The sequence below is a fragment of the Astyanax mexicanus genome, chromosome 22, assembly GCF_023375975.1.
Source record: "Astyanax mexicanus isolate ESR-SI-001 chromosome 22, AstMex3_surface, whole genome shotgun sequence".
In the NCBI taxonomy this organism is placed as follows: domain Eukaryota; kingdom Metazoa; phylum Chordata; class Actinopteri; order Characiformes; family Acestrorhamphidae; genus Astyanax; species Astyanax mexicanus.
The window spans coordinates 21,213,815-21,241,205 of NC_064429.1; the positions used below are offsets into that span (position 1 = coordinate 21,213,815).

Sequence of the window (27,391 nt, forward strand, 5' to 3'; positions counted from 1 at the left end):
AGAGGCAAGAATTCAAGTAATTAACTCTTGACAAGTTCAGCACAGCTGTTAAATGAAAGCTCACATTCCAGGTAACTAGGTGTGTCCAAACTTTTGATTAGTCCTGCATGTTGATTGTTTCAGTCCAAACATTACAGAAATTACCTTCTTTGTAATTTTTTCCCTTATCTTCTGGTAATGCTATTGAGTAGAATACACACACAAACACAAATGATCTGTTATGTACATGAAGAAAAATGGAAAAATCGGTACTGGGAGATCATTTTGGTCCAAGTTATTAAGTAGGGGTGGTCGATATGGCCCTAAAATAATATCACAATATTTCATGGTATTTTCACGATAACGATATTCTTGGCGATATGACAAAACACTTAAGCAAAAAAAAAAAAAAACTATTTCAAGAATACACTACTGCAGCAACATAAAAATATGAAAGATTAAATTGTATTATTGCATACGATATGATATGGCACACCCCTAATTGAGATATCAAAAAATATAAGAATTTGATCAGATTTGTAATAGAAGTCAATGATCCAAAATGTTATTATACTAATAATGCACTCCAATTATCTCTATATATTTAAGATTATGGAAATTATGGAAAATAAATGATACTGGACAGATATAAACTGTCCCTAGTAAATATATAGTGGGAAATGAGAACAATGTGAATTTTTGTTTTGCTAAAAACAGTAAAAAAAATAGTACCCAGATGTGATGATTAGGGGTGGATTAAATGGCACGATATTTCAGGGTATAATATCGTTCACGATATTAAATAATTTTGGCGATATTATCGCGTACGATGTGATATAAAACACCCCTATTATTAAGTTTATATAATTTGGACCAAAAGTCAAGCAATTTACATAACAGTAAAGATCTAGCAAGTTCTGATTATGAAAGAAAAACTAAATGTTCATTAGGATTTATATATTATATTTTTCTGTTTAGTTTTACGATTGATTGGTGTAGTATTGTGTTTACTTCTTTATTAAAAAATAATACAAATTTGGCTAGTTGTAGAAATTTGTATTCAAGGTCCTGTGCCAGTGACATTTTTGTAATCAGAAAAGATGACAAGATACCTTAGATTAGCTGTTCCTTCTTAATTAACTACTTAGAAACGTATCTGGTATTTAGATGTATTTATTGTTGATTAATCTGTATTATTAATAAATGAAGCCAGTGCAGTGATTTTACGGACATGGCAACATTTTTGAAACATAATTCTAATTCCCCTTACATGGCAAATAGGATTCAGGTGTACTTAACGTAAAGAAAACGACAGTCTAGTATTAGTTTAAGAAGTGAAGGAACTTTGAAAGTATCCCCAAGTGCAGTCCAAAGACCAACAAAACCATTATGATGAAACTGGCACTCATCAGGATGTCCCCAGAAAAGGAAGACCAAGTTGCACAGGATAAGTTTATCAAAGTTACCAGCCCCAGAAACCACACAGTCATTTACAATGTAGGACAGAGAAGAAAATCTTTTTAGTGTGTTTTGCAAAACAATACAAAATGCAAAATAAATAAACACATGAATGGAATAACAGATTTTGTATTCAAGCATCTATTAAGTTCAACATCCGGATTGCATTCAGGTTAAAATAATTACAGACAAGCCATTTACTGCAACTCGCATTTGCTTTCTATTTTTTTATCCACAACAATGGCAGATCTCCAGAGTGCCTTTTAATTAGTGCACCTTTAACCAGTAAAAATGTCAACATTTTAACACAGTTTACATAAAAAAAAAAAAAAAAAACATCACAACTGCCTCGAGCACAAAGCCGGTGATTAACTGCAGCCGAGGAGCTTCTACCATAAGGGCAGCACCTGTTCCTCTCCCATGCCGCGGTTACAGTCAAAAGCACACCTGGAGCACATTGCTAAGTGAATAGCGCAGCATTATGCAAGGCTAAGAGTAAAACTGTGCTAGCACAGGGCACTGACGTAATACTTCTAGCAAGTCACCATCCGAGAGGGTGGTCCTGCTATCGGGCTGTGAACTTGCTGGGAATGTCTCCATCAGGTTCAGAAAGGTTTTAATGGACCTACATCAACCTGGACCAGGAAGAAGTAGATAAGAAGACGGATGATTGATGGATGGATGATTATTGTATTCAAATCGACACCTTCCTAAAATAATAAACGCTAATTTCAAACTTGATAGCAACCAAGAATTTGGCTCAGTGCAACAAAAGTCTCGGAAAGGAAGTAATACAAATAATTGTTAATGAATAATTTGTACTTTTGTCAGTGTGGGCAGTGTGCCAAGTCCTGCTGGGAAATGAAATCCACATCTCCAAAAAAAGTTGTCAGCAGAGGAAAGCTTTTCCAGGTAGACACTGCACTGACTATTAATTTGATATAACACAGTGGACCAACACCAGCAGATGACATGGCTCTGCATCACAATTTTATTTTCCAGCAGCACACTGCCCACACTGCCAAAAGTAACAATTGGTCTTACATAGCATTCAAATGTTCTAAGATACTGACTTCATGGTTTTCATTGGCTGTAAGCCATAATCATCAATGCACAATACTGGGTGCTGGTGATCTTCTGGCCCTCAGGTGGCACTGCATTTAAAACAGGCTGTACTGATTAGGGCTGTGAATCTTTGAGAATGCCACAATTCGATTCAGAATTGATTCTTTGGGTCACGATTTGATTTTTTTCTGATTCTTTCAAATCGTTGGATTTCTTTTTCTTCATCCTCCATAGTTTATCGGCGCAACAACAAACACCCTAACACAACACTACACGCCCCTCTGTAGCCTTATAGAGAGAGGCAGTAAGAGCAAAAACATTTCCTGTCCTGTTGCTGCTGTCTCACGACACTCACCTACTGTCCCGCAGAGCTCAGCTACTGTCCCGTAGAGCTCAGCTACTGTCCCGTAGAGCTCAGCTACTGTCCCGTAGAGCTTAGCTACTGTCGTGCGGAGCTTTTTAACTGTAGCGTGGAGCTTTTTAACAGTTAAAGAGCTCCGTGGTACAGTTAAAGAGCTCCGCAGGACAGTAGGTGAGCTCCGCGGTACAGTTAAAAAGCTCTGCGCGACAGTAGCTGAACTCCGCGGTACAGTTAAAAAGCTCCGCGCTACAGTTAAAAAGCTCCGCACGACAGTAGCTGCACCTGCAAAAAAAGGGATTTTTTGAAAATAACAACCGATTCTGAATGGTTCAATATTAGAAATGCGATTCGAGCTCGAAACGATTTTTTTCTGCACCCCTAGTACTGATTCTGTATTGGAAATCACTGCATGGACTGATCAGGAACATTTAAGGAAATTATTGCCTGTGAACACAGACTGTTGTGCAAGCCACAAATGCAAGTTAACCTTTTGAGACCCTACGTCTTCATTTGGTGACATTGTATTTCTGCTTCTCTAGCGGTTGATGAAGAGACACAGCCCGTACTATCTAGTAGGCAAATGGCAACATTACACTCAACTGATGCCAATGAGATTGCGGGAATCCCAGTCAATATACAATATACAGGAGAAATAAAAAATGCACACTAAGTAAAAGTCCCGGTCTCGGGAGGGTAAAGCTGTATCATGTCAACACAATCCAGGAACGCTGCCATCTTCTTTGGACCAAAGCTCATTTAAAAAAACAAGAAGTAAAATGCAAAACTACTCCTTGTTCAGAATAAACACAATTCTATTTAGATATAGGGACAGACAACTATGGAATGGAAAGGTGGACAAAAAAAATGGATCTGGAAAAACCTTTCTACTACTCTTCATCCCATTTGCTTCTGCTCTACCATTCAAAGCCCCGTAGAGTATAAGGAAAAGTGCATTATTCATGCATTTCATCCCTCCATTGCAACTAATAAGGACCCAGTTCGCTAAAATGAAGGATCTCCAAAGGCTTATTACACGAACAACTCAAATCCATTATTAAACAAAGAGCTGCAAAGAGGGGGAACGGGAAGGGTCGTACAGTAATTAAAGGGGAAAACTCTTCTTTCGGATCAGATGAATCAAACGTAGCACGAGTTTTATACTGGAAATGAACATGAGTTTCAGCATCTGATGTTGCTGAAGCCTGTCAGCTTTCATTTCTTTAATGAAGTGTCCGGAGTGCACCAGCAGAAGAACAGAATGTAACGAAATGATGGAGCTTTCCCATTCTTGCTTTAAGATGCATAACAGCAATGATATATCAAAACAGGCCAGCATTATGATGAATGTAAATTCAGTGAGTTAAAAACATTTTATTACATTAATCAAAACAATATTCTGTGATTAATCATGATTAAGTTAAAATGCATCCATGGCCTTGTTTTTGTTTTCTTGGAAGGCAATAAATAATAAATAGTGTGGTATACATTACAAAGTGGCTACAGTAAACTTTATTATAAGCAGCAGCAGCTGCACATGTGTGTGTGTGTGAGAGAGAGAGAGAGAGAGAGAGAGAGAGAGAGAGAGAGAGAGAGAGATGTAAGAAAGAGGAAGTAGAGAGAGATGGAAATTGACAGGTAAGAGGTAGGGGGAGGTGGATAAGAGAGAGAGAAAGAGGGAGAGAGGAAAGAAAGAGAAAGTGAGGGAGAGATGTAAGCAAGAGGAGGGAGAGAGAGATGGAGAGAGAGAGGTAAGAGGTAGAGGGAGGTGGATAAGAGGGAGGGAGAGAGGTAAGAAAGAGAGAGGGAGGGAGAGAGGTAAGAAAGAGGAGGTAGAGAGAGATGGAGAGAGAGAGGTAAGAGGTAGGGGGAGGTGGATAAGAGAGAGAGAAAGAGGGAGAGAGGTAAGAAAGAGAAAGGGAGGGAGAGATGTAAGCAAGAGGAGGGAGAGAGAGATGGAGAGAGAGAGAGGTAAGAGGTAGGGGAGGTGGATAAGAGAGAGAGAAAGAGGGAGAGAGGTAAGAAAGAGAGAGGGAGGGAGAGATGTAAGAAATAGGAGGGAGAGAGAGATGGAGATAGAGAGGTAAGAGGTAGAGGGAGGTGGATAAGAGAGAGAGAATGAGGGAGAGAGGTAATAAAGAGAAAGTGAGGGAGAGATGTAAGAAAGAGGAGGTAGAGAGAGAGATGGAGAGAGAGGTAAGAGGTAAAGGGAGGTGGGTGAGAAAGAGAGAGATAGAGGTAAATAAAACAGAGGTAAGAGAGGGAGAAAGAGAAAGAGAGAGAGAGAGCGTGGTGAACGAGGGAAAGATAGAAAGGTAGGAGCGAGAGGTATAAGAGAAAGGGTGGTGAGAGAGGGAGGTAGGTGAGAAGGGTAAGTGAAAAAAAAGCAGTGAGAAAGAGGTAGATGAAAGAGAGAGAGAGGTAACAGAGAGAGAGAGAGAGAGAGAGAGAGGTAAGAGAGAGGAGGTAAAGGTGAGAGAGGGAGAGAGATGTAAGAGAGAGAGAGAGAGGTAAGAGAGAGGAGGTAAAGGTGAGAGAGGGAGAGAGATGTAAGAGAGAGAGCTAGATGAGAGAGAGAAGAGAGGTAGGTAAGAGAGAAGAAAGAAAAAAAAACAGTGAGAAAGAGGTAGATGAAAGAGAGAGTTAGTAGAAAAAAAGTGGTGTGTGAGAGAGAGAGGAGGTAAAGGTGAGAGAGGGAAATAGATGTAAGAGAGAGAGCTAGATAAGAAAGAAAAGAGAGGTAGGTGAGAGAGAGGTAAGAGAAAAAAAGCAGTGAGAAAGAGGTAGATGAAAGAGAGAGAGGTAATAAAGAGAGAGTGGTGAGCAAAAGAGAGAGGTAAGAGAGAGGAGGTTTAGATGACAGAGGGAAAGTGATGTAAAAGAGAGAGAGAGCTAGATGAGAAAGAGAGAAGAGAGAAAGATAGAGGTAGGTAAAATAGAGAGAGAGAGAGAGAGAGAAGAAGAAGAAAAGAAGGGAGGAGTAAGAGAGTGAGAGTTAGTCCTGAGATTTAATCTATCCACGATCAAGCTACACACTGCTATCCCATGACTTTCGGCATGCCATTAAAGCAAGCTGTCAAATAATTCAGGCTTGTTTACATAAGGACTCTAAATTCAAGCTAGGTTTTTTTTGTTCCACAATGAAAATGAATGGTGTTTTGGAAAACCAGCCCATGATGCACTCTGCCTCAAAAAAATAAAAGTTCCTGAAATTACGTTTTGACCTTTTTCCACAGAATGTCACATGCTGCTCTGAATGATGAGGTCATTAAAGGTTAGGCATAATCCTAAATGCTATGACTGCTCCATAAATGCTAAGTCAGAAACATTGCTGTATAATTTCATTATATAACAATACGCGCTTGCAAAATTTCACTCTACTAATACTACAAGTCACCTAAATATCATACAGGATAAAGAGCTTTGGTTTGCATGAAGTACAGAACCATATAAAAGTTAGAATACACCTTAAATTCCTTTTTTGTCATTATTTAAAAAAAAAGTTCTGCATTCTGCACTTCTAAAATCATCAAAACCATGAAGAAATATATATGGAATTATTCTAAAAAAGTGTTAAAAAAAAGGGACATATGTTTTATATTTTAGATTTTAGAAGTAGGCAACTCTTGCTTAGATGACAGCTTTGCACATCTTCAGTTTTATGAGGTAGAGTCACCTGGAATCACAGCTTTAAGTTAACAGCTGTGCTTAACTTGAAGGTAGAGTTGGTATACAGTGAATAACTCTATTTAAGTTATGTTCTAATCCATATTATGGCAAGAACTACTCAACCAAATAAAGTTTCTTTAAGAAAAAAAGGTCAGTAAATCAGAAAAAAAATAATGAACTTGAAAAGATGCAGAGCTTTCAGACCTCAAATAAGAGTTTTAAGATTTCAGAAATCAATATTTGGTAGAATAATCCTGGTTTTTAATCACAGTTTTATGCATCTTGGCATGTTATCCTCCACCAGTCTTACACACTGCTTTTGGATAACTTTATGTCTGCACTCCTGTTGCAAAAATTCAAGCAGTTCAGTTTGGTTTGATGGCTTGTGATCATCCATCTTACTCTTGGTTATATTCCAAAGATTTTTAATCTGCTAAAATCAAAGAAACTCATAATTTTTTAAGCAGTCTCTTATTTATTATTTTTTTTTTCAGAGCTGTATATTCAGTGAAGCTAAACAAATGGATAATGATTGTAGAAACAAGGAGGTGGCCACTCTGACTTCCTGCTGGACTGGAACATCAGGCTAGGGTTAGTTAAATGAAAATAACATGAAGAGTAAATCAAGAAAAGCTCCCTTTTAAGACTAATCTTGGCAAAACACAACAACTTGCCGAGAGAGAGAGTGAGAGAGAGAGAGAGAGAGAGAGCTGCCCTGACGTTCAGTTTGATGTCTCTCTTTTTTTTCTTCTTCTTTTTCTCAGCGTTCTCAGCTCACACGCCAGCGTTTTTCCCTTCCCAACTCTTTGATTGCCTAATTTAGAATTCCAAACAGATCATATTGATTGAGTTGTTTATTTTATGCTAAACTTTTGACTTCCTCTTTGGCTCGAAACCACGCTAAATAGCATGCAGCTTTCATAGCACAGAGACTCGACGTTAAATAAAATACATAAAAATCACACTGGCACAAGCTAAAAAAAAATCTGCAACATTCTTACACATATCATGTTTTTTTAAAGACACCTTCATTTTCAGATCATTATAACATATTGAAATTCTTACATTAATAAAAATGATTTAGGTCAGAAATTCTGGTACCACTTTTACATAAGATTAACTTTATGAATATTTGTTTTTTTGAGTAGTTTATTAATATTATTGACTGGGTTATACATGAAGCATTTTGGTGGGCTGTTATCTGAGGGTGCTTTCACACCTGCCTCGTTTGGTCCGGACTTTCAGACTTTTCAGTTTGGTCCGAACTGCTATGGAGACGAAATGAATCTGTTCATTCATTTTATCCTTATCCTGGAAAGGCTTCCCGCCGAATGAACCCCCCGCTGAATTGTCAACACGCCAACGTCAGACGCATGTCCTTCTAAAACCAATCAGCGTCTAGTTAAGGAAAACGCATCATAAGTGATACGTAAGTGATGATGAAAGGATGTAGGAGTATCACACGAAGGTCTTTGGTGCGCTCCCTAAACTGCAGTGTGAAAACAAAAATAAGCGGACCAAATATATACAATGTAGCAAACACATGAACCTTTGTTCGGACCACGGTCCGGACTTTCAAGTGTGAAAGCACCCTGAGAGTGGTAACTCTTGGTCTTTCTTTTCCTGGGGTGGTCCTGATGAGTGCCAGTTTCACCATAACATTTTTGATGGTCTTTGAGTGACTGCACTTGAGGATACTCTAACAATTCTTAACATTTTTTTCAAATTGACTGAGCTTCATATATTAAAATATATATATTTTTTTTCTTTAGTTGAGATGAGTTCTTGTCATAATATGTATTAGAACATTACTTAAATACTTCTATTCATTCTATACCAACTCTACCTCTTCACAACTTTACAACTAATGCTCCCAAATACATTAAAAGGGACAAAAATATAAGTAGTTAACTCTCCATGTGACTGTAGCTCATAAATAAACTGAGAACATTTTGCCAAGATGCGGAAAAATTGAAGAATCTAAAATATAAAGCAGTTTTTTTCTAGTTTTTTGCTTAGTAAAAAATCCATATGTTTTTTTCTTTATAGTTTGGATGACATTAGTATTAATCTACAGTACAGATATATACTGAATTTAAGGTGTGTCCAAAATGATTTTAAAATAAGTAATAGTGACCTGTCTTTTGTAAAATAGTGTTCCCACATTTATTTGTATTTTTAAACATCAGATCTTTTTAGATATTTATCTTTAAATTGGTATTTTTCACCAGTCCACCTTAAATCTGGCATAATATCCTATTTGTAAATAGGTTTAATTATTTAAAAAAATGATTAATATTGAATAAGGATAATGTGGGGTAAATTCACATTCAACAACAAAGTTTATGCTCTATATCAGTTACTTTAATATTATTAGCATTCTAAATATTAACCAATTATTAGCCATTTATAAACCCTATTATAAACTATTTATAATCCTTTTATAAGGGTAACTGTAACAGTCCTGAGTCTTGCATGTATCTTAATACAGTAGAATAGCAAAGAATAATCCCAAACAGAAGTAGATTATAGTGGACTTAGTGCTGTAACCAATCAAAAGTATCCCATACAGCAGATCTAAGGTCATGTCCTCAGAATAGTGCATGTTCCTGTTTAACCCGGAACACAAACTGTATCAGGCACTGCAGCTTCAGTGTGACCGTCCTCATCAAAGACTATTTTAGAGCTAATTAGTAAGTGTTCAGACTAAATATCAATTAGTCGAGTTAGATGTGGCATTTTAAAAAGCCACTTTATTCAGAGGCTCTTTGTACTTTCACTTCCACTTTGAATCAAAGCCTATTTGTTTTCATGTACAATTTGGGTGCTGTCTTCTCTCTCTACCAGTGATGTCTCTAATCTGACCCTTTTTTTCAGTAACGAGTAATCTAACGCGTTACTATTTCCAATCCAGTAATCAGATTAAAGTTACTTATTTAAGTCACTGTGCGTTACTCTCTCTCTCTCTCTCTACCTCATCTCCTCCACAAACACACACACACACACACACACACACACACACCGCTCCCTTACCCATTCCCCCTCCGCTCTTCCCCAATCACACGCGTCTCTCTCTCTCGCGCTCGGCGTGTCTTTAGTTTCCGCCCGTTTTCGTTTTTCGCCAGTTCTCTTTATTAAAGCGTTTTTTTTTGCGGCCGAGTCCCAATTCACTAGCCAGGGCAGCGGTCTGCCACAAATTTGATTGGCAGAGGAGAGCATTTAAAGATTTTACACCACACGTGATTGGAAGTTCACTGCGCGTATACCGTAAAGACAAGAAAAGTTCCGGTGCTTTAAATGAACACTGTCAGAATTAAATCCTTCTCAGTAGTTGGGTCCGGTATGGGTCCGTATTGGACAACGTCTGGGTCCGGACCCGGACCCCAGTCTGCAAATATGTGATCCCTGGTCTAGACCATATACACGGTTCTGTTTTATAAAACCACTCCTTGCTGCCCTGCAGAGAACAACAAGTTCAATGTTCAGATTTACAGTGTTAAATATGTCAGGTCAAGAAAGACTTTCTTTATTTTATATATATTTTTATAAAAACAAGTATTTATGTTTAGTAAAATCAAGAAAGACCATATTTTATTTTTTATTAAAAAATATATTTATGTTAATTTTTTTATTTTTATAAAAAAACGTGTTTTTTTAGGAAATAGTTCAACTTAGAGATAAATTGTTGCTGTTAAAAATGCATTTTCCAATAAAGGGAATAATGGCAAAACTGGTTATAATGTTTATGTTAAGGCGGCGGGAGGTGGTGTCTGCAGCTGCTGAAAGTAACTAATAAAGTAACTTGTAAAGTAACTTAGTTACTTTTAAAATCAAGTAATCCATAAAGTAACTAAGTTACTTTTTAAAGGAGTAATCAGTAATCGGATTACTTTTTCAAAGTAACTATACCATCACTGCTCTCTACCCCGAGTAACTTTGCTACTTTTAACACTGATATAAATTGAATAAGTTGCGGTAACTGCTTGCTGTAGTTTTTATATCAGTCTGCATGAATCAGTTCTCTTACAACTAGCTCTCAATCTTTATCAACTAGTCCTTGTGTTGTTAGAACTAGTAATCTGGCTGTTGCAACTAGCTCTCAATCTCAACTAGTCCTCTGGCTGCTAAAACTACTTCTAAATCTTTATAAACCAGTTCTCTAGCTGTTACAACTAGTTCTCTGGCAGTTAAAACCAGTCCACTGTCTGTTAGGACTAGCTGTCAATCTTTATCAACTAGTCCTTGAGCTGTTAGAACACGAGAGGGAATGTGTTATCAAGTCAAGTCAAGTCAAGTCAAGAGGCTTTTATTGTCATTACATCTGAGTACAGGTACACAGTGTGATGAAATTACGTTCCTCCGGAACCATGGTGCAACATAGAACAACAAGCAATAGACAACATAAAGTGCGGGAGTGACGACAGTGCAACATAAAATTATAAAATTATAACACTAAATAACAATAAATACAATAAATAAAATACAACAATTGATCACGAATCACATCAAGGACAAAGGCGAGTACCGTAGATAATCACAGCCGTGATGTTATTCATGATAGCACACAACCTCGAGTGTTCTATTGCTTTTATACAACAGTTTTTTTTTTTTTACAAAATAAATTAAGAATTTTAACAAATTCAAATCAATATGCTTTAATATGGACTGTGCCTTCCGCCAAAAAGTGGTTCCACCACAACTGTAACAGAACTGAAACTTAACTACAAAACGGTGTATAGTTCATATAGACTAACACCACGAAAGTTAGCTTGAAATCAGGTGAAAGCTGCGCATTTTTGAGCATGTTTGAGCTGTGGTTAGGTTAGCGTAGCTTGCTTTATCTCAGCTTTAACTTAGCTTAGCCTTGCCTGGCTGGTTAACGTTCTGGCTGTCAGACGGCAGTAACCGAGCGACTTTCTCTCCCTTTTTTCCACAAAAGACGAGCCAGCGCTGCGGCTTAGCGCTAGCCTGTGCTAAGCTAATGCTGCTGCTGCTGCCGCCGCTGGTGGTAATTCCTGTGTATATATGCCATTACTGATACAGATTTAGTGTGAGAAGGCTGTGCTGTTATCACAAATATCAGCACGGCTAGAACACTTCTCAACCAATCAGATTGTGAGGTCGGAACTAACTGTTGTATATAACTAGCTCTAAATCTTTATCAACTAGTCCTTGAGCTGTTAGAACTAGTAATCTGTCTAGCTCTCATTCTTTATCAATTAGTCCTCAAGGTGTTAGAACTATTAATTTGGCTATTAGAACTAGCTCTAAATCTTTATCATCAACTAGCTTTCTAGCTGTTAAAACTAGCCCTTATCCTGTAACAACTAGTAATCAATCTGTACTTGTAAATCCCAGTCTCCTACAACTATAACACATTTTATTTATTGAAGCAATGTGTAGATTGCTTATAAAATTACAAAAACTTCTTTAAATAGTCTTAAGATTATTTAGCAAAACATAACATTTTGCATAATAAAGCATGACATTTGCTTTATTTCACAATAGAAGACAGAAAAAAGCAATAATAATTATAATAATAATAATAATAATAATAATAATAATAATAATAATAATAGAAACACTTATGATATTAAAATCACTTGCTTACGATTTACACACATGCCTTCAACATGTTCTTGGCATAAGATTTTAAGAGACTCACAAAGAGATTCATAGTGAGTCTATTAATGTGAATGTAATCTTCATTTACACAAAACACTCGAGTACATTAGACGTACTACAAAATCCAAGGAATCTACTTATCTCTCTGTGAGAAACACTCTCCTGAAAAAGCTCATCTCTTTAACCCAATAATACACACAAAAGAGGCCATACGTTTACGAATCATGAATTCATAAATGCTCATTCAGGGTCATTATAAAGTCCATTCATGCTAAATTGTGAGAGCATTTACAGTGGCACGTATGGAGAAAAATGCAGCAGGTTAGCTTTTAGCATTGGCTGGGTAGCTGGCTGTAGCGCTCGAGAGCTTTTATGCTAATCCGCCATGATGATCTTTCCCGCTGCGCTCTGTATGCTAATGCTAAGTGCATGAAGCCTCATCATCAGCTCCTCTGGGAGGCCGAGAGGAGATTGTGCTTGGAGTTGAATGGAACCAAATGGAGGCGTACTGTAGGATACTCAATCAGCTACGAGTAGCACAGGGAGAGTTATCCAAGATTACATGAAAAGAACGCCATTCAAAAAGTAATTGAAAAGCCCATTTTGCTGATTGCTTATAGTGGTAACAACAGGTTTTAGCTTTGGATATTATTGTGGGTTTTGACAAGATGAGCACTTGACTGCTTGATTTCATGTGAATTTCTTTAAAATGTTTCCTTTTTCTGAGAAAAAAAAAGCTAAGGTTTCTCAGTTTTTTCTCAGATTGCATTACAGCACGACATCAGTGTCACATCTGGTAGCAATGACGGGGCTCCAAGATTCAAAGCAATACAAGACATTTTACTTCCAACTTCTACATTTACAATCATTGTACTTTCCATTAATCCTTTTTTCAACTACAATTTGTGTACCTTTGGTCAGCAATTTAGAAAATTGTGAAAATATAAATTGCTTCTTGTTCTGAGATTTTTACTGATTCTACTGATTTTAGCTTTCTCTCAGAGGTAAACAGCTGAACATCAGTGTCACATCTGGTGGCAAAGAGAGAAGTCCAAAATTTATTCTTTACAAATGACCGCATTGTTAGAAAAGTCTTTGTCTTTTCTATTTAACGTTTGTTTGTGTGTACAATGTATAATTGTACCACAAATACCTTTTATCAGAAATTTAGAAATTTCTGAAAATGTACAATGTTTTTTTTTTCTCAGACAAAATGCTAAGGTTTTCCATTTTACATTTGTTTTCATGTACAATGTATGTTTCTACTTCTATTTCTAAACTCAGAATTTTTTGAAAATGTACAATGTTTTCCTTTTCTGACACAAAATGCTACGGTTTCTCAGGTTTTTTTTTAGAGTGCAATACAGAACAGCATCACATCAGCAATACAAGACATTTTACTTTTTTTACTTAAAAATTTAAATTGTTGTACATTTAATTTAACATTTGTTTTCATGTACCATTTCTGTACCTGTGCTCAGAAAAGTAGAAACTTTAAATATTTTTTTTCTAAGACAAAATGCTACTACTTTGTTTAGCTTTTTCTCAGTTTCTTTAGAGTGCTTTTTTCAGATTGCATTACAGCAGAACATCAGTGTCACATCTGGTGGCAATGACAGGGGTCCAAGATTCAAAGCAATACAAGACATTTCACTTTAACATTTCCAATTGTTGAACATTTCATTTAACATCATTTGTTTTCATGTACAATTTCTGTACCTTTGGTCAGAAATGTAGAAAATATATATATATTTTTTTTCTATGACAAAATGCTACTATTTTTTTTAGCTTCTTCTCAGCTTTTTCTAAATTCATACTTTACAAATGGGCACATTGTTAGAAAAGCTGTTGTTGTTTGCATTTAAAATTTGTTTTTATGTATAATGTTTCTACCTCTAATGCCTGTGTCTATCTTTTTTTTAATTTTTTTATTTAAAAGTTTCCTTTTTTTTACAGCAGAACATCAGTGTCAGATCTGGCAATGAAATAAGTCATGGCAAGACATTTTACTTTCAACTTCCAAATTTCCAATCATTGTACTTTCATTTTACATTTTACATTTTTTATGTACAATTTGTGTGCCTTTGGTCAGAATTAATTTTTTTAGGGAGGTAAACAGCAGAAATATAGTGTGATATCTGTTGGCAAAGAGAGGGGTCCAAGAGTTATACTTTAAAAATTTTTACGAACAGAATTACAACGTTGTTAGCGATACTAAAATAATGTTTATGACAGGATTTTTTTAAAACTGCGCAATAGGCGGAAATGGCCGAAAATAGGGGAGCATAGCTTAGCAGAGGCAAACATGCTTAGCAGCATAACCTTATGAGGTAACTTATAAACAACAGCAAATAATTAAAAATAATAATAATTTAGCATTTGCTAAAATGATTCAAAGCCCACCCTATAGTGACTTAGAAAAACAGTCGTGGAATTATACTTAATCACAAAAAAAAAAAAAAAAAACATTTTTTTTCTGTAATTCTGTTTATTATTAGAGTTAAATCCAAGTAAAGGTGACTACAGCCTAAACATGTTCCTACACATTACATTTACTATTAGAAAAAAAAAACAATTATATACATATTTAACAAAAATATCACCTAATATTTAAAATAATGTAACAACAGATTTGGTTATTATTATTATTATTATTATTATTATTATTATTATTATTATTATTATTAATATCATTAATATTATAATGTATTGCCATGTCAATTCTATTGTATATTTACATTTTCTCCACTCTTTTAAAAAAAAAAAAAACTCAGTAGCGTTGTTTCCTGTGTTTTTAATTTTGTCTACTGAGAGCATTTTTTACCATGGTGTCCTTTTATTAAAAGAATTTAACTTTTTATAAACGTTTTATAGTGATTTTTGGCAGCAGTTTATGTAAATGTTAGATGACCCAAACCCTCCTAGTCTATTAGCAGAACACGTAGCTGCTAACCGCAGCTGTAGCTGGATGTAAATGCTGCCCGATACAGTGTTCTGGTGACATAGGGTGCTATCAGCTAGCTGTTTGTCCCATGTAGCTTGTTTTAACATGGCAAACACGCAGACTATGGTTGGTTAGCGTCTAATGCTAATGCTGGCTAATCCATCCAGCCTTAGTGCTTAAGAAACTTCACTGAAAAGTCTTATAACCCTTATAATGCTGTACTTCAGCGGAGAGCCTTTACTGCTCCTGAATACCTGACTGTGGGAATTCATGCATGAAAATGAAAAGATTTTAAGTATTTCTTATAGTGCAACAAATATGGTAATATGGTGAGACAAATCAGTATTCCAGATCATTCTTGGAAACAAAAAGGATGCAAAAAATGAAAAGGACCATCCAGATTGTTATCAGCCTAAAAGCAAAAAAGCCAAGGTCGGTTATTGTATGATGTTGTGTCAGTGCAAACTTCTTTGATGCAGCATTTTTTTTTTTTTTGAATGCAAAAAAAAAAAAACATTGAGATCCCAACCTTTTTTGATTTGAGCTTGTAAATCTCCATTTTCTGAGACAAAATGCTCATATATGTTTTAGCTATTCCCCACAGTGTATATACTCAGTGCCATTGCTACAACTGGTGGCAATGGCAGGGGTCCAAGATTCAAAGCAATACAAGACATTTTACTTAAAAAAATAGCAACACTGACAAAAACGTCCAACACATTTTAGTCTGTAAATCCTTATGACCGAGTCAGCTCAGGTCTTTGGCCCAGCAGAGAGGGGTGGTGGTGGTGGTGCTAGGGGGGAGGAGGGAAGGGGGGGTTGCAGAGAAAAGAGACAGAACAGGGGAAATCGCGCTACGCTTTACTGAAAGCTTGGAAGACGATAAAACACTGGAGCATGATGGGAAGGGAAGAGGAGTGTGAGTACTCTTCAAAGCTGCTGCACTTTGAGAGATCAGTGGTGCTGACCAGGCACAATGAGCGGATCAATGAGGGAGCAGCTCAGGAGCCAGAGGGGAGGAGAGGGGGAGGAGACACAGTTGCAAACCCCTCATTTTAGAAGAAGTCTAGGATCTGTGTGTGTATGTGTGTGTGTTGTGTGTATGTGTGAAAGCGCTTCAGGCACTCAATCGGTTTTCAATCTATAGATACTGTATATAACTGCAAAATAACTTGACACCTTCTTTGTTAAAAAAAAAAACAAAAAAAAAACAGAAAGCTGGTTAAGGTAGATTACCTAGATGACCTAGAAATACGGACATCTATACAGACCATCTTCACATCCCCATTAAACCATAGTAGAAAACCACTTCTGAGTTCTGAAAGTGTATCTGACACAGAGTCACATAGCATTTTATAGAACATATAAAACCAACATGCCACTTGAAGGAAGTAGAATATAAACTTTTATCATAATTAACTGGATAACCCTCTCTAAAGTGTGTCCCTTAGAAAAGTACACACTATCAGAACAAAGCAACAGAGCTAGCAAACACTGCTAATGTTACTCTTCTCTGTCTGAAAAGAGTAAGAGGTGAAATCAATATTCTGGTGATTGTTGTCTGGGTGGTGTTATAGAAGTGCAATCGGCACCAGGTGCGACAGTCATATAAAGTTTGACAGTTTGATTAATCCAAAAATATCCAACTATAATATGCTGAAAATGATTTGATTACCTTCAAAAAGTCTAGCTGTATTAGATTTCTTAGCCTACCATAAAATTTCTACCAATTGCTAGAGATAGGTTTGACACCCAATAATTAACACCAAACAATGATGTTCTCTTCAAAAAGCAAGACAAAAATACAGAATCCCTTAAACATTTTGCTCAACTTTTTGGCATGGCACATTTTGAGTAGTGTAGCTTGTTGAAGAAGTTGTTGAATTTAACTCAACCTGATTGTGCTATCTCCACCAATCAGCAGAAATTGTATGGTAGGCTAACAAATTTGGTTAAAATGTAATCAAATCATTTTAATCATATTTTAGTTTGAGATTTTGAACTTAACATGACGGTCACACCAGGTGCCGATGGCGCTTCTATACCCTCTGCACCTGTGTCTACCAGTGATCTCCCAGCTTTGGACTACATTGCCCAGAATACATCACTCATTCACTCCCTCACATGACTGATTACCTGACACCACCTAGACCACAATCTCCTGAATATTGATTTCACCTGTTCACGTCAATATATATATATATATATATATATATATACCCCTGCACTTCACTCACTCACAGCCGAGTATTAGATTGGTTCAGTAAATTTTTTGTGTTTTATGTTTTTGATTTTGTCTCGCCCTCCTATACAGTTCTGCTGTACTGTTGACCTGGAATGTCTCAATATTAGCACGTTTTTCCATATTTTGTATTGGGCTTTTGTTACTGATCTTTCCTGTTGTTAACCACAAGTTTGCATTATCCTTTATTTTGTAAAGCCCTTTTTTTGTATTTGTGCTTGTCTCATCTCTGATTGGACCTGACAACGATATATAATTTAAATGTCATTATTTTTCTACGGGCTATTTTCTAAGACTATTCTGCATTCAATCAAATCCTTAATTTTGCTGGTATAGGCCAAACAGTTTAATTTCAGTGCATCTTAAACAGAAAAGTGATCAATCCACCTCTAAATGAGAACTTAAGATGTTACTTCAGTTCAGAGCAAAGTGACACCTAGAAAAAAGAATTTTGAAAATGCTAAAAAAAGGAAAAGACTGCAGAAAGGTCGAAAAACAGAGGGGACAGAAAAGAGAACAACATGGAGGAAGGGCACATTTGGCAATAACAGATGACGAGAAGAAAACAAATCCCAACAAGACAATGAGATACATGCCAAATGAAGGTAACAAAAAATGATGCAGACCTAAAAATGTCCCACCTGAACTTGAGTCTTCACCATCTGCTGCTGTGAGAGAGAGAGACGGAGAGAGAGAGAGAGAGAGAGAGAGGGGTAGACAGAGAAGAGAAAAGAGAGAGAGAAAGTAGGTTAGACACCACCACTTTCCACTTTCCTAGATTTTTGACAAAAACATTCATTCAAGTTTGTTCACAGTTATCAATTGGTTCGACTGTGCTCACTGGTTTATCAAAGTAATATCTAAAAATGATTCCTTCATCTCCCTCCAGAAAACACAATTACCCACCATAATCCCAGAGGGAGAAAACAAACCACATACACACAAACACAGACAATTAAAAGTTACGATGCGTTCATCCTCTAACTGTAAATATCCCATTATAAAATGGGATTTCGCTGCAAAGGGAAATCACAATTGAATCTTATTGTTTTGTCTTGTGAAGGATTAAGGCCATGCCTGAACTCTGCAGGTCTGCCCATGTACACCCTACCCAACGTTCACCAAGAGTTTGGCCAATGATTATGAAGCATGAGTTGATTATTAATCAACTACAACACCAGCAACAAAAGATGCAACAAAATACGCAACCAAGGCTGCAACATCCAGAAATCCAAAGTTGAACCAAGAATCATCACCAACTTCCATCAACCAAGTCAACACCAATCAAATGCTACAGCAAAGAAGCTTCTCCACTGCTCTTTTTTCCAGTCTTGGTGTTTGTGCTTCTGCTCCCCATTAAACAGAGCTTTTCTCCAGCTCTGATAGGGTCAGACTGGATGGTTAAATAATGGCGGTGTTATGCTTTTGTTGGGGCCTGACGAGGGACGCTTCTGATCTACGAGTCTGGAGGGCGAAAGGGTTAGCAATGAGGGACGATCAAGCTATTAACCTCGGAGAGAATCGGAGCGAATGCGGTGCATGATGTGAAGTTCTGAGCCCCCAGGTCTGGTAAACAACACAAGGACAATTATATGCATAATCTTGTATGATGTATGTTTATTATTATTGCTATAACTGCAAGAAACTGAAATATCTGCCTTGCATCAACATTCACTGGCCAATTGATCGGAAACCTATATCATATAAAATGCAACCTCTCTCACATGGCTGATTACATGACACCACCAAGACCACAGTTAGCACAGAATTGATTTCACCTGTTCACCTTACTATATATACCTCTGCACTACACTCACTCTCAGCAGAGTATTAGATTGGTTCCGTCTGTTTTTATAAAGCGTTTAACTTGCGTATTGTTTTATCTGTGTAAGACTGTTTTTTGTGTTTTTGATTTTGCCTTGCTCTATATACAGTAGCTCTTCTGTGTCTTTGACCTGGACTGTCTAAAAAAAAATTGGAATGTTTACTGCCTATAAGTCAGTTGAAAGCTGTGATTCCAGGTGACCCTACCTCATAAAGCTGACTAAGGAAATCTAAGCAAGAAGTTTTTCTGTTTACTAAATTAACGTTTTGTTAACTAAATCCTTCCATATATTTTTTCTCATAGTTTCAATGACTTTAGTACTAATCTACAATGCAGAACATTTTAAATTAATGAAAAAAAAAACACTGAAAGTAAGATGCGTCCAAAAAGTGGACTGGTATTGAATTTATACATAATGGATTTTTAAATAGTTAGGACGCCCCCCACATTTATTACTACTTAAAATGCCTACAATTAGAATGTAATGCATTATTTTAGCTATATTCATGATTCAAAACATGGGATTTTAGAGAAGCCTGTTTGGTTTGATTCAGTTTAGTTTGGTCTTGATGAAGTCTTGCTGAAGTGAACAGAATTAGCTTTGAGCTTTGAGATGTTTAGAAAGTGTTTTTGCTTGTTTTTTCCAGTAAAAAAGGAAAATAATACATGTATCTTAACATCAGAACTCCCAAGCCACCCGAGGTAACTAGTGTAAATCTTTTTTTTTTTTTTTTTGTAAATTGACTTTAACTAAAGCTATCAATACAACTGGCATGAAAAAATGTCCGATGGCAGGTTTATGAAATTAATGGCTTATCTTTTTATTGAACAGGGATATCACTTCTCCTCCACATACTTGACAAAATGGCCAGAGCATGTACATCCCCAATTTCAAAAAAGTTGTGCAAAGCGTAAAAGTTAAATAAATGTAAATTAATAAGATAAAATATATAAAAAAAAAAAAAATATTTTGCAAATTTCATAAACCCATATTTTTTTGACAAAAGAACATGTAAAACATTTTGTTGAGCCATTTTACCGTTTCATGAAAAACATTTGTGCCTGTTTTTAATGCATTTCCACCTGAGGGCCAGAAGATCACCAGCATACAATAATGACTTCTTATCCAGGGATTTCTTCAGATTATCTGAATCTTTTGATGACACTGTGTACTATAGATGGGAGGATATCCTCAGTTGTCTATATAATTGTATGTTAAGAAAAAAAAAATCTGAATTTATACAGGTTTTCTCAAAAGTTCTAAATGAGTTTCTTTCAAGAAATTGTAAAATGTTTTATTTTTAACACTTCCTATGTTTTTACAACATGTATATGGGTTTATAAGATTTCCAAATCATTGTATTCAGGGTTTGTAGGTACAAGACTAGAGTAGCTAATAAACAAGCCAGTGTTAATGTGATTCTGCTAAACATTACTAATGAAAATCAGGACAATTCCCTTTAATACTATGTACTATAGCTGCGACGCAACTGCTGAAAAATTCCACAAATTAGTGAAGTAAGGCAAGAGAGATTGAGCGCAAAGGCAGCGACTGGCTGAGAGGCCTCCAGTGGTCTCCAGCTAACAGAGCAGCCAAATCCCTCTGTAATCACTAGACAGATGCAGGGGATGCATGCCAATGTCTACTGCCACCCAACATCTGCAGGGCGCTCTCGCTACAGTCAGGGAACACGGACACACACACACAATCAGGTCACTGTCACACTGGCTTGTGTTGTGTATGCTGGGATAAAATTGGTTTAGACGTTTTACACAGCAGATATGGGTACAGATGAATGCATGCTTTTGGAGGGATGAAAGCAGTGATGTAATATATGAGCTGCAGAAAGCAGAACTATGTTTTGGGTAACATTTTAGATGCATTAAGTAGCATAGATAACACCTTATAATGACTGTCATAAGCTTGTATAACAACTCGTCCTTATAGTCCTTATAGCAACATACAGTATTAGTCAAAAATACACCTTTCATTACTATAAAATGTTTTGCATTGTAGATTAATACTAAAGTCATCAAGAGTTAATTACTTGATTTCTTCCTCTTATAATGTGTGTATACAGTGAATAGCCCTATTTGAGTAATGTTCTAATCCATATTATGCCAAGAACTTCTCAACTAAAGACCTATCCAGACGGGATTAGTTTCTCAGGGGGTTCTGGGGTATTTTTTCTAATTTATGGGGGGTCCTCTGTGATTTTTTTCCTGTCCGAAACGACCATGTGCATGTTTTTCTCAGACGTCCTCTGAGAAAATTACAAACTGAATTATCTACTGTTTTTTACTGAACTCCATGGTCCTCCGGACGAACATACCTGAGTATCTTCACCTTGTGGTTAATAAAATAGCCATTTGTCCACTGCCACACACCGTAATTACACTTTGGACACGCATTTCCACGGAGATCCTTGTAAACACAACAGCGGGTGGAAATGGAGGAGCTACTGAACATGATCTCACATGACTGAGAAAGCCAAAAAACTCACAGGTCCTCCTGTTTTTTTCAATTGCAGTTCAGATCCAGGAGTTTTATCTTTATGAGTAAAAGTGTGAAATATTTTTCACAGACGTCCCCCTGAGAAGCTAATCCCGTCCGGATAGGGCTTAAGTGAAGAAAAAAATCCTAAAGAGAACTTTCTCAAAGACCATTAAAAAATGTTGTGATGGAACTGGCTCTCATCAGCACTGCCCGAGAAAAGGAAAACCAAGAGTTGTCTCTGTTGCATAGGATAGCTAAGTGCAGCAGATAAAAGCCATCTAAACGCCTCACACTTGTAAGTTTACTACATGATTCCTTCACATGTGTTCCTTCATAGTCTGGATGACTTCAGTATTGATTTACAAGAATAAAAAAATATATAAAAAAAATTAAACGAGAAGGAGTGCTATTGTATATATGCATTATAAATATATTTAATATTCAGTATAAATGCAGGTTCACTGGATGTGTTACACGTTTCCATGTTTTCCAGGGCTCTGCACAGTGCACATTATAAAATTGTGCTTGCCTTGGTTTTTTTTTTGTGTTTTTTTTCTTAATGTTGTTCTTTCCTTTACCGTATTTTTTCTCTTTTTTTTCCCCTGATGTGTGATTCTCCCTCTAGACCAATGGCACGGCACATAAGCAGAAAAAAGCCTGGTCTCCGTGCTCGAGGCCAGCTCCGTCTGGCTCTACTCTCTGTTGGAGCTGGTTTCCAGAAGCATCCCTAAGGCTTGCATTATCAGCAGTCTGAGATTTCCTGCTTAACACCAAGGACCTGCGCCAAGGAGGCGAAATGTGGAAAAGAAGGTTAGTGGCTGAGGAAGGGATGACCTAGACTGTGTTTTTTTGTGTGTGTTTGGGAGTGTTTTTGCTGCGCTTAAGATAGTGTATGGTATTTTTTTATCCCATTTCCTCCCCAATTTACACGGACAATTAGCCATCCCACTCATTAGGACTCCCCCTATCACTAATGATGCGCCAACACACCAGGAAGGTAAACCTATCACATGCCTCTTTCGATACATGTGAAGTCAACCACCACTTGTTTTTGAACAGCTGCTGATGCAGCACTGCAAATCTCGGTTCAGATACATCAGCTCACAGATGCCTTGTTCTGATCGACATCACCCTTTGTTGTGTGATGTGGGGAGAGAGCACCATCTACCCACCCAGACAGAGCAAGGCCAATTGTGCTCTCTGAGGACTCCGGTAGCCGATTGAGCACGAACAAATAGGCAGCATACAGGGGTTGGATAATGAAACTGAAACACCAGGTTTTAGACCACAATAATTTATTCTCCCAACAGACAGTTCTGGTGGAAACAGGAGAGTTGAGGTGCACATTAAATTCTGCCGTGATTTGAGTTGCCGTGGTTTTATGTTTTTTGGATAAAATCCAGGTTAGCACCCGAACATCCCTTTCAGACAGCTTCCTCTTGAGTCCACAGTTAATCCTGTTGGATGTGGTTGGTCCTTCTTGGTGGTATGCTGACATTACCCTGGATACTGTGGCTCTTAAAATATCACAAAGACTTGCTGTCTTGGTCACAGATGCACCAGCAAGACGTGCACCAACAATTTGTCCTCTTTTGAACTCTGGTATGTCACCCATAATGTTGTGTGCATTGCAATATATTGAGCAGAACTGTGCTCTTACCCTGCTAATGTGAACCTTCACACTCTGCTCTTACTGGTGCGATGTGCAATTAATGAAGATTGGCCACCAGGCTGCTCCAATTTAGCCATGAAACCTCCCACACTAAAATAGGGCAAAATATTCCCTGTCTCACTTATTCTAAAGCCTGTTTTGGCAAAGTGCACAAAATACTGGATCTCGGAAAGCTGCAGGAAAGCGGAGGTGGGCTATTCGACAAAGGTAAGTACTTCTTATCCAGTTTTAATAAACCCAAAGTCCATTTAACAACGGAGTTCTCCTTTAAGCACAATAATGAAGTATTTGTACTTAATTACTTAGCACCTCGACTCTGATGTCACAGTCTACATTTAACCAGATATTAACCTCTGTTATTTCTTATTGACCAGCTAGGTGACGCTCACAGGCATTTTTCGGATTTTATGCCATATATTTATTTTCCTGTATGAAGTAGTTTTGAAAGGCTTTTACTTATCTAGTTGTATAGGATTTCTAAATCATATACAAGTGAAATTAGCCAAGAATTAGTTAGCCATTCTGTATAAATTAGCCTGTGCTAGTCTACTGTTTGTAAAGGATACTGCACATTAGGGCTGCAACTAATGATCATTTTGGTAGTCGACTAATCTGACGATTATTTCTTCGATTAGTTGATTAGTCAATGATTATTTCTGTCATGTCCTTCACCTCTAAAAACGATAGCAACAGTTGATCATGGGGTTTAAAAGACATTTAAATGTCTAGATGTTGTTTAAAAGTGGAGAGTACTTATTATTTAGTGGGTAAATATTTAATCTGTCGAGTTTGGGCACTTCTGGGGACACAGACTAATGAAATACTGTTACAAATTAACGATTAGTGGACAATTACATTTGTAGTCGACAATTTTAAATAAACGACATTGTCGATTATATCGACTAATCGTTGCAGCCCTACTGTACATTCTGGGCTGATATTATAAAGCCTGAATCTTTTACAGTTTTTGTATTATTTGTAGAATAGCAGTGTTATGTCACTGGTTCCCTGAGGTTGTTTGTCTCTCAAGCATAACAACATACTTCTGTATTTGACCATAATTATTTCCTTTTTTCTTCAAGGATTTCGTAAAACAACCTAGTAATCCTTCCATTGCACTGAAAATTAAATAAGATGCTTTTCAGCCCTACCAAAGGACGTAGTGCCTCCAGGGTATTGCCAGGCCAATCCCAGCATTGTGCCAACGCTATGCCAACATTGCGCCACTGTCAGCACGGTGCCACAGAGCGCTGCGGCTAAGCAGATGCTGGATGTTCCCCTGCATCTGGGTGCAGGATTAGCACAGTCTTTCTCTCAAGCAGCTTACACACGAGCTGAAGCAGTTCATGACACAATGAGGTCTGTAACACATCGCTCGCTAAACTGATTACGGAACGCCTGGGCCAGCTTGAATATGGTGGAAAAACGCAACTAGCCGTGAAAGCGAATGTCTATCAGGAGGGTCATCTGGCATTAGTGTTTGAAAGCTGGTTATTAATGCTGTTGATTCTTACTCAGAGAGTTGGAAATGGATTCTACAGCTTCTGCAGCCAAACAGACAAATACAGATGAAACTGTGGAAGTCCCAATCCGATCCAAGGACTCTGGATCAGGGTTGATCCAGGCATATTTTAATGGATTGTGTATCGACTATTTCAATCCCAATCCAGTTCTGAGTCTTTGTTTTCTTAAACACAGTGTTTCCATGCCTGATCACTTGATGCTTCGGCATTCTGGCTCACCTGATATCTGAGATTGCTATCACCTGTCTTCCCCTGTATAAATACCCCCTGTTTTCCCATGTTCAGTGCCAGGTATTGAATTTATTTTACGTAGCTCTTCTACCCCGCGTTTCCTTTGTTGTTGTCTTTTTGTTATTAACCTGCCATTGTGTATCCTCCAGGTGCATTAAAGGACATTACTGCATGGACACTGCAGCTCTCGGGAGAGTTCTCAGAAGCTAAACAAACGAGTTTGGTCTGCAGAGTGGAAATAGTTCGAATCCTGTTCATGCAGCTTGTCATCAGCTGCCGGAGCCCTGAGAGAGCACAATTGGCCTTACTCTATTTGGGTGGGTAGATGGCGCTCTCTTCCCACCTCACTCTAAAGGGTGAAGGCGTCTGTGAACTGATACAGTGTATCAGAACCGAGTCGTTGCGCTTTTCTCCGAATGCGCTGTGATGCTACTCGTCAACACTACATCAGCAGCAGTTTGAAAAGAGGCGTGGCTGACTTCACATGTATCGGAGAAGGCAAGTGTTAGTCTTCACCCTCCTGGTGTGTTGGGGTATTACTAGTGATAGGGGGAGTCCTAATGAGTGGGTTGTGTAGTTGGTCTTGTAAATTGGGGAGAAAACGGAATCAAATTTTGAAATAAAAAAACACCACAAATACAGAAATAGAGAAAATCGAGAAAATCATAAACCTCTCTTTGTTTTTGAACAACCACTCAACCAATTTGAGGCTTATGCTAATGCTGCCACGCTACAGAAACTTATACCTGCTGCCAGAACATAGCCTGAATCATCCATCAGGAATCCCATTGTCTCGTAAAAAAAAAAAAAAAAAAAAACTAAGGTTCACAAACCAAAGACTCCACTTCCTAGAATTCACCTGCGCCCTACCTTCTGGACATGCCTGATCAATTGATACTTTGGTATTCTGGCTCACCTGATTTCTGAGATTGCTGCCATCTGTCTTCCCCTGTATAAATACCCCCTCTTTTCCCCTGTCCAGTGCCCGGTACTGAATTTATTTTATATAGCTCTTCTATCCTGGGTTTCCTTTGTTGTTGTCTTTTTTATTATTAACCTTTTTTTATTTTCATTTTTGACCAGTCTTTTTTTATTCTAGTCCTTTGTTGCTTAGTTAGCTGTCTTGTTGCCAACCTATGTTATGTATATTGACTTCCCTTTTTTGCCTTGCCCTTCTTCTCATTTTTGGATTTTCTATGTATAATCTCCTTGCCTGCTCACTCTGGTATGTTGTGAGTCTTTGCTGTCCTTTTGCTACTGACTATGCCTGTCCCTGACATTTCTTATTGATTCAGCCCCTTACTTAGTAAACTGTGTTTGGTATTCGCATGTCTTTGTCGTGTGTTTGGCCACTGTGACAGTTGTATAATTATCTATGTATATAAAGTTGAGTTGAATTAGAGAGTTCTTGGACAAGAGGGCAGGCCTAATAAATGAGTAGGTGATTCTGGCTGTGCTTCTGGTCTGTACTGTTGCAAAGTTTGACAACATGTTGAACAGAACGGAACCATGGAACTGAGCTATGTAGATTAAATATGATGATCTTTAGGGTGTGCCTGCCTATGTTTTGACAGAGCAACTTTGAGTTGATGAGTAACATTTACCCCATACCCATTGACTCCATGGCACTAGCTACCTGTTTGTATATCACTGACGTACACCCTCAGTGTGTAGTCATTTCCCCATGGGCTGCCTACAATTGGTCGAAATATGGTTGTTTGGTTGTTGTTGGGTTTCTTTTGTGTGTCTGTGTGTTTGTGTATTAGTTCCAAAGTGCTGCCACCTAGCGTAAAGTAATTAGCGTAACACAGCGAACGCTAATTGAAGCAGAAACCTCACATTAAGGCAAAGAGCTTAAAAAACGCAGTGGGATTTTCATTGAACAGCAAAACATTCTGCAATATTTGTGCCATTGAGGGGATAAACCAATTTTATGGCTGTACGCATTCCAAGCCCTTTGAATAATAATTCTTTTCTAAATAGAACTTTCTTTGTTTCATCCAAGTAATGGACAAATTCTCTGGAAGTCTGTCTCTCTCTCTCACACACACACACACACACACACACACACACACACACACACACACACGCACACACAGATTCATTCCATACAAACAAAAACAACTAAAACAGGCCTGCTGCACTCAGTATACTGTAATCAGCCCCATCCACCCTCCCACCCAGCCCGAAATGCTAATTCAGACCGGAGTATAAAGCTCTGTCTGAGTACGTAGCGATGCTTTTATGATCTGTTTATTGTTCTCTTCAGTCTTCCACACGCTGCCTCCCTCCCCTGCTGCACG

The 27,391-nt window shown here is 37.5% G+C and overlaps 1 protein-coding gene across 7 annotated transcripts in view; it reads right to left on the reverse strand.

Moving 5' to 3' along the window:
• edil3a (EGF-like repeats and discoidin I-like domains 3a) overlaps positions 1 to 27,391 on the reverse strand; it is a 332,424-nt gene that overhangs the window by 214,864 nt on the left and 90,169 nt on the right. For 3 of the 7 annotated variants that reach the window (XM_022667538.2, XM_022667536.2, XM_049470291.1), the window contains exon 3: positions 17,967 to 18,008. In XM_022667538.2, coding sequence (XP_022523259.1) covers positions 17,967 to 18,008 — 42 coding nt within the window. The remainder of the gene's footprint in view (positions 1 to 17,966; positions 18,009 to 27,391) is intronic. The other 4 variants (XM_022667539.2, XM_049470292.1, XM_022667540.2 and 1 more) reach the window with 3 other exon arrangements.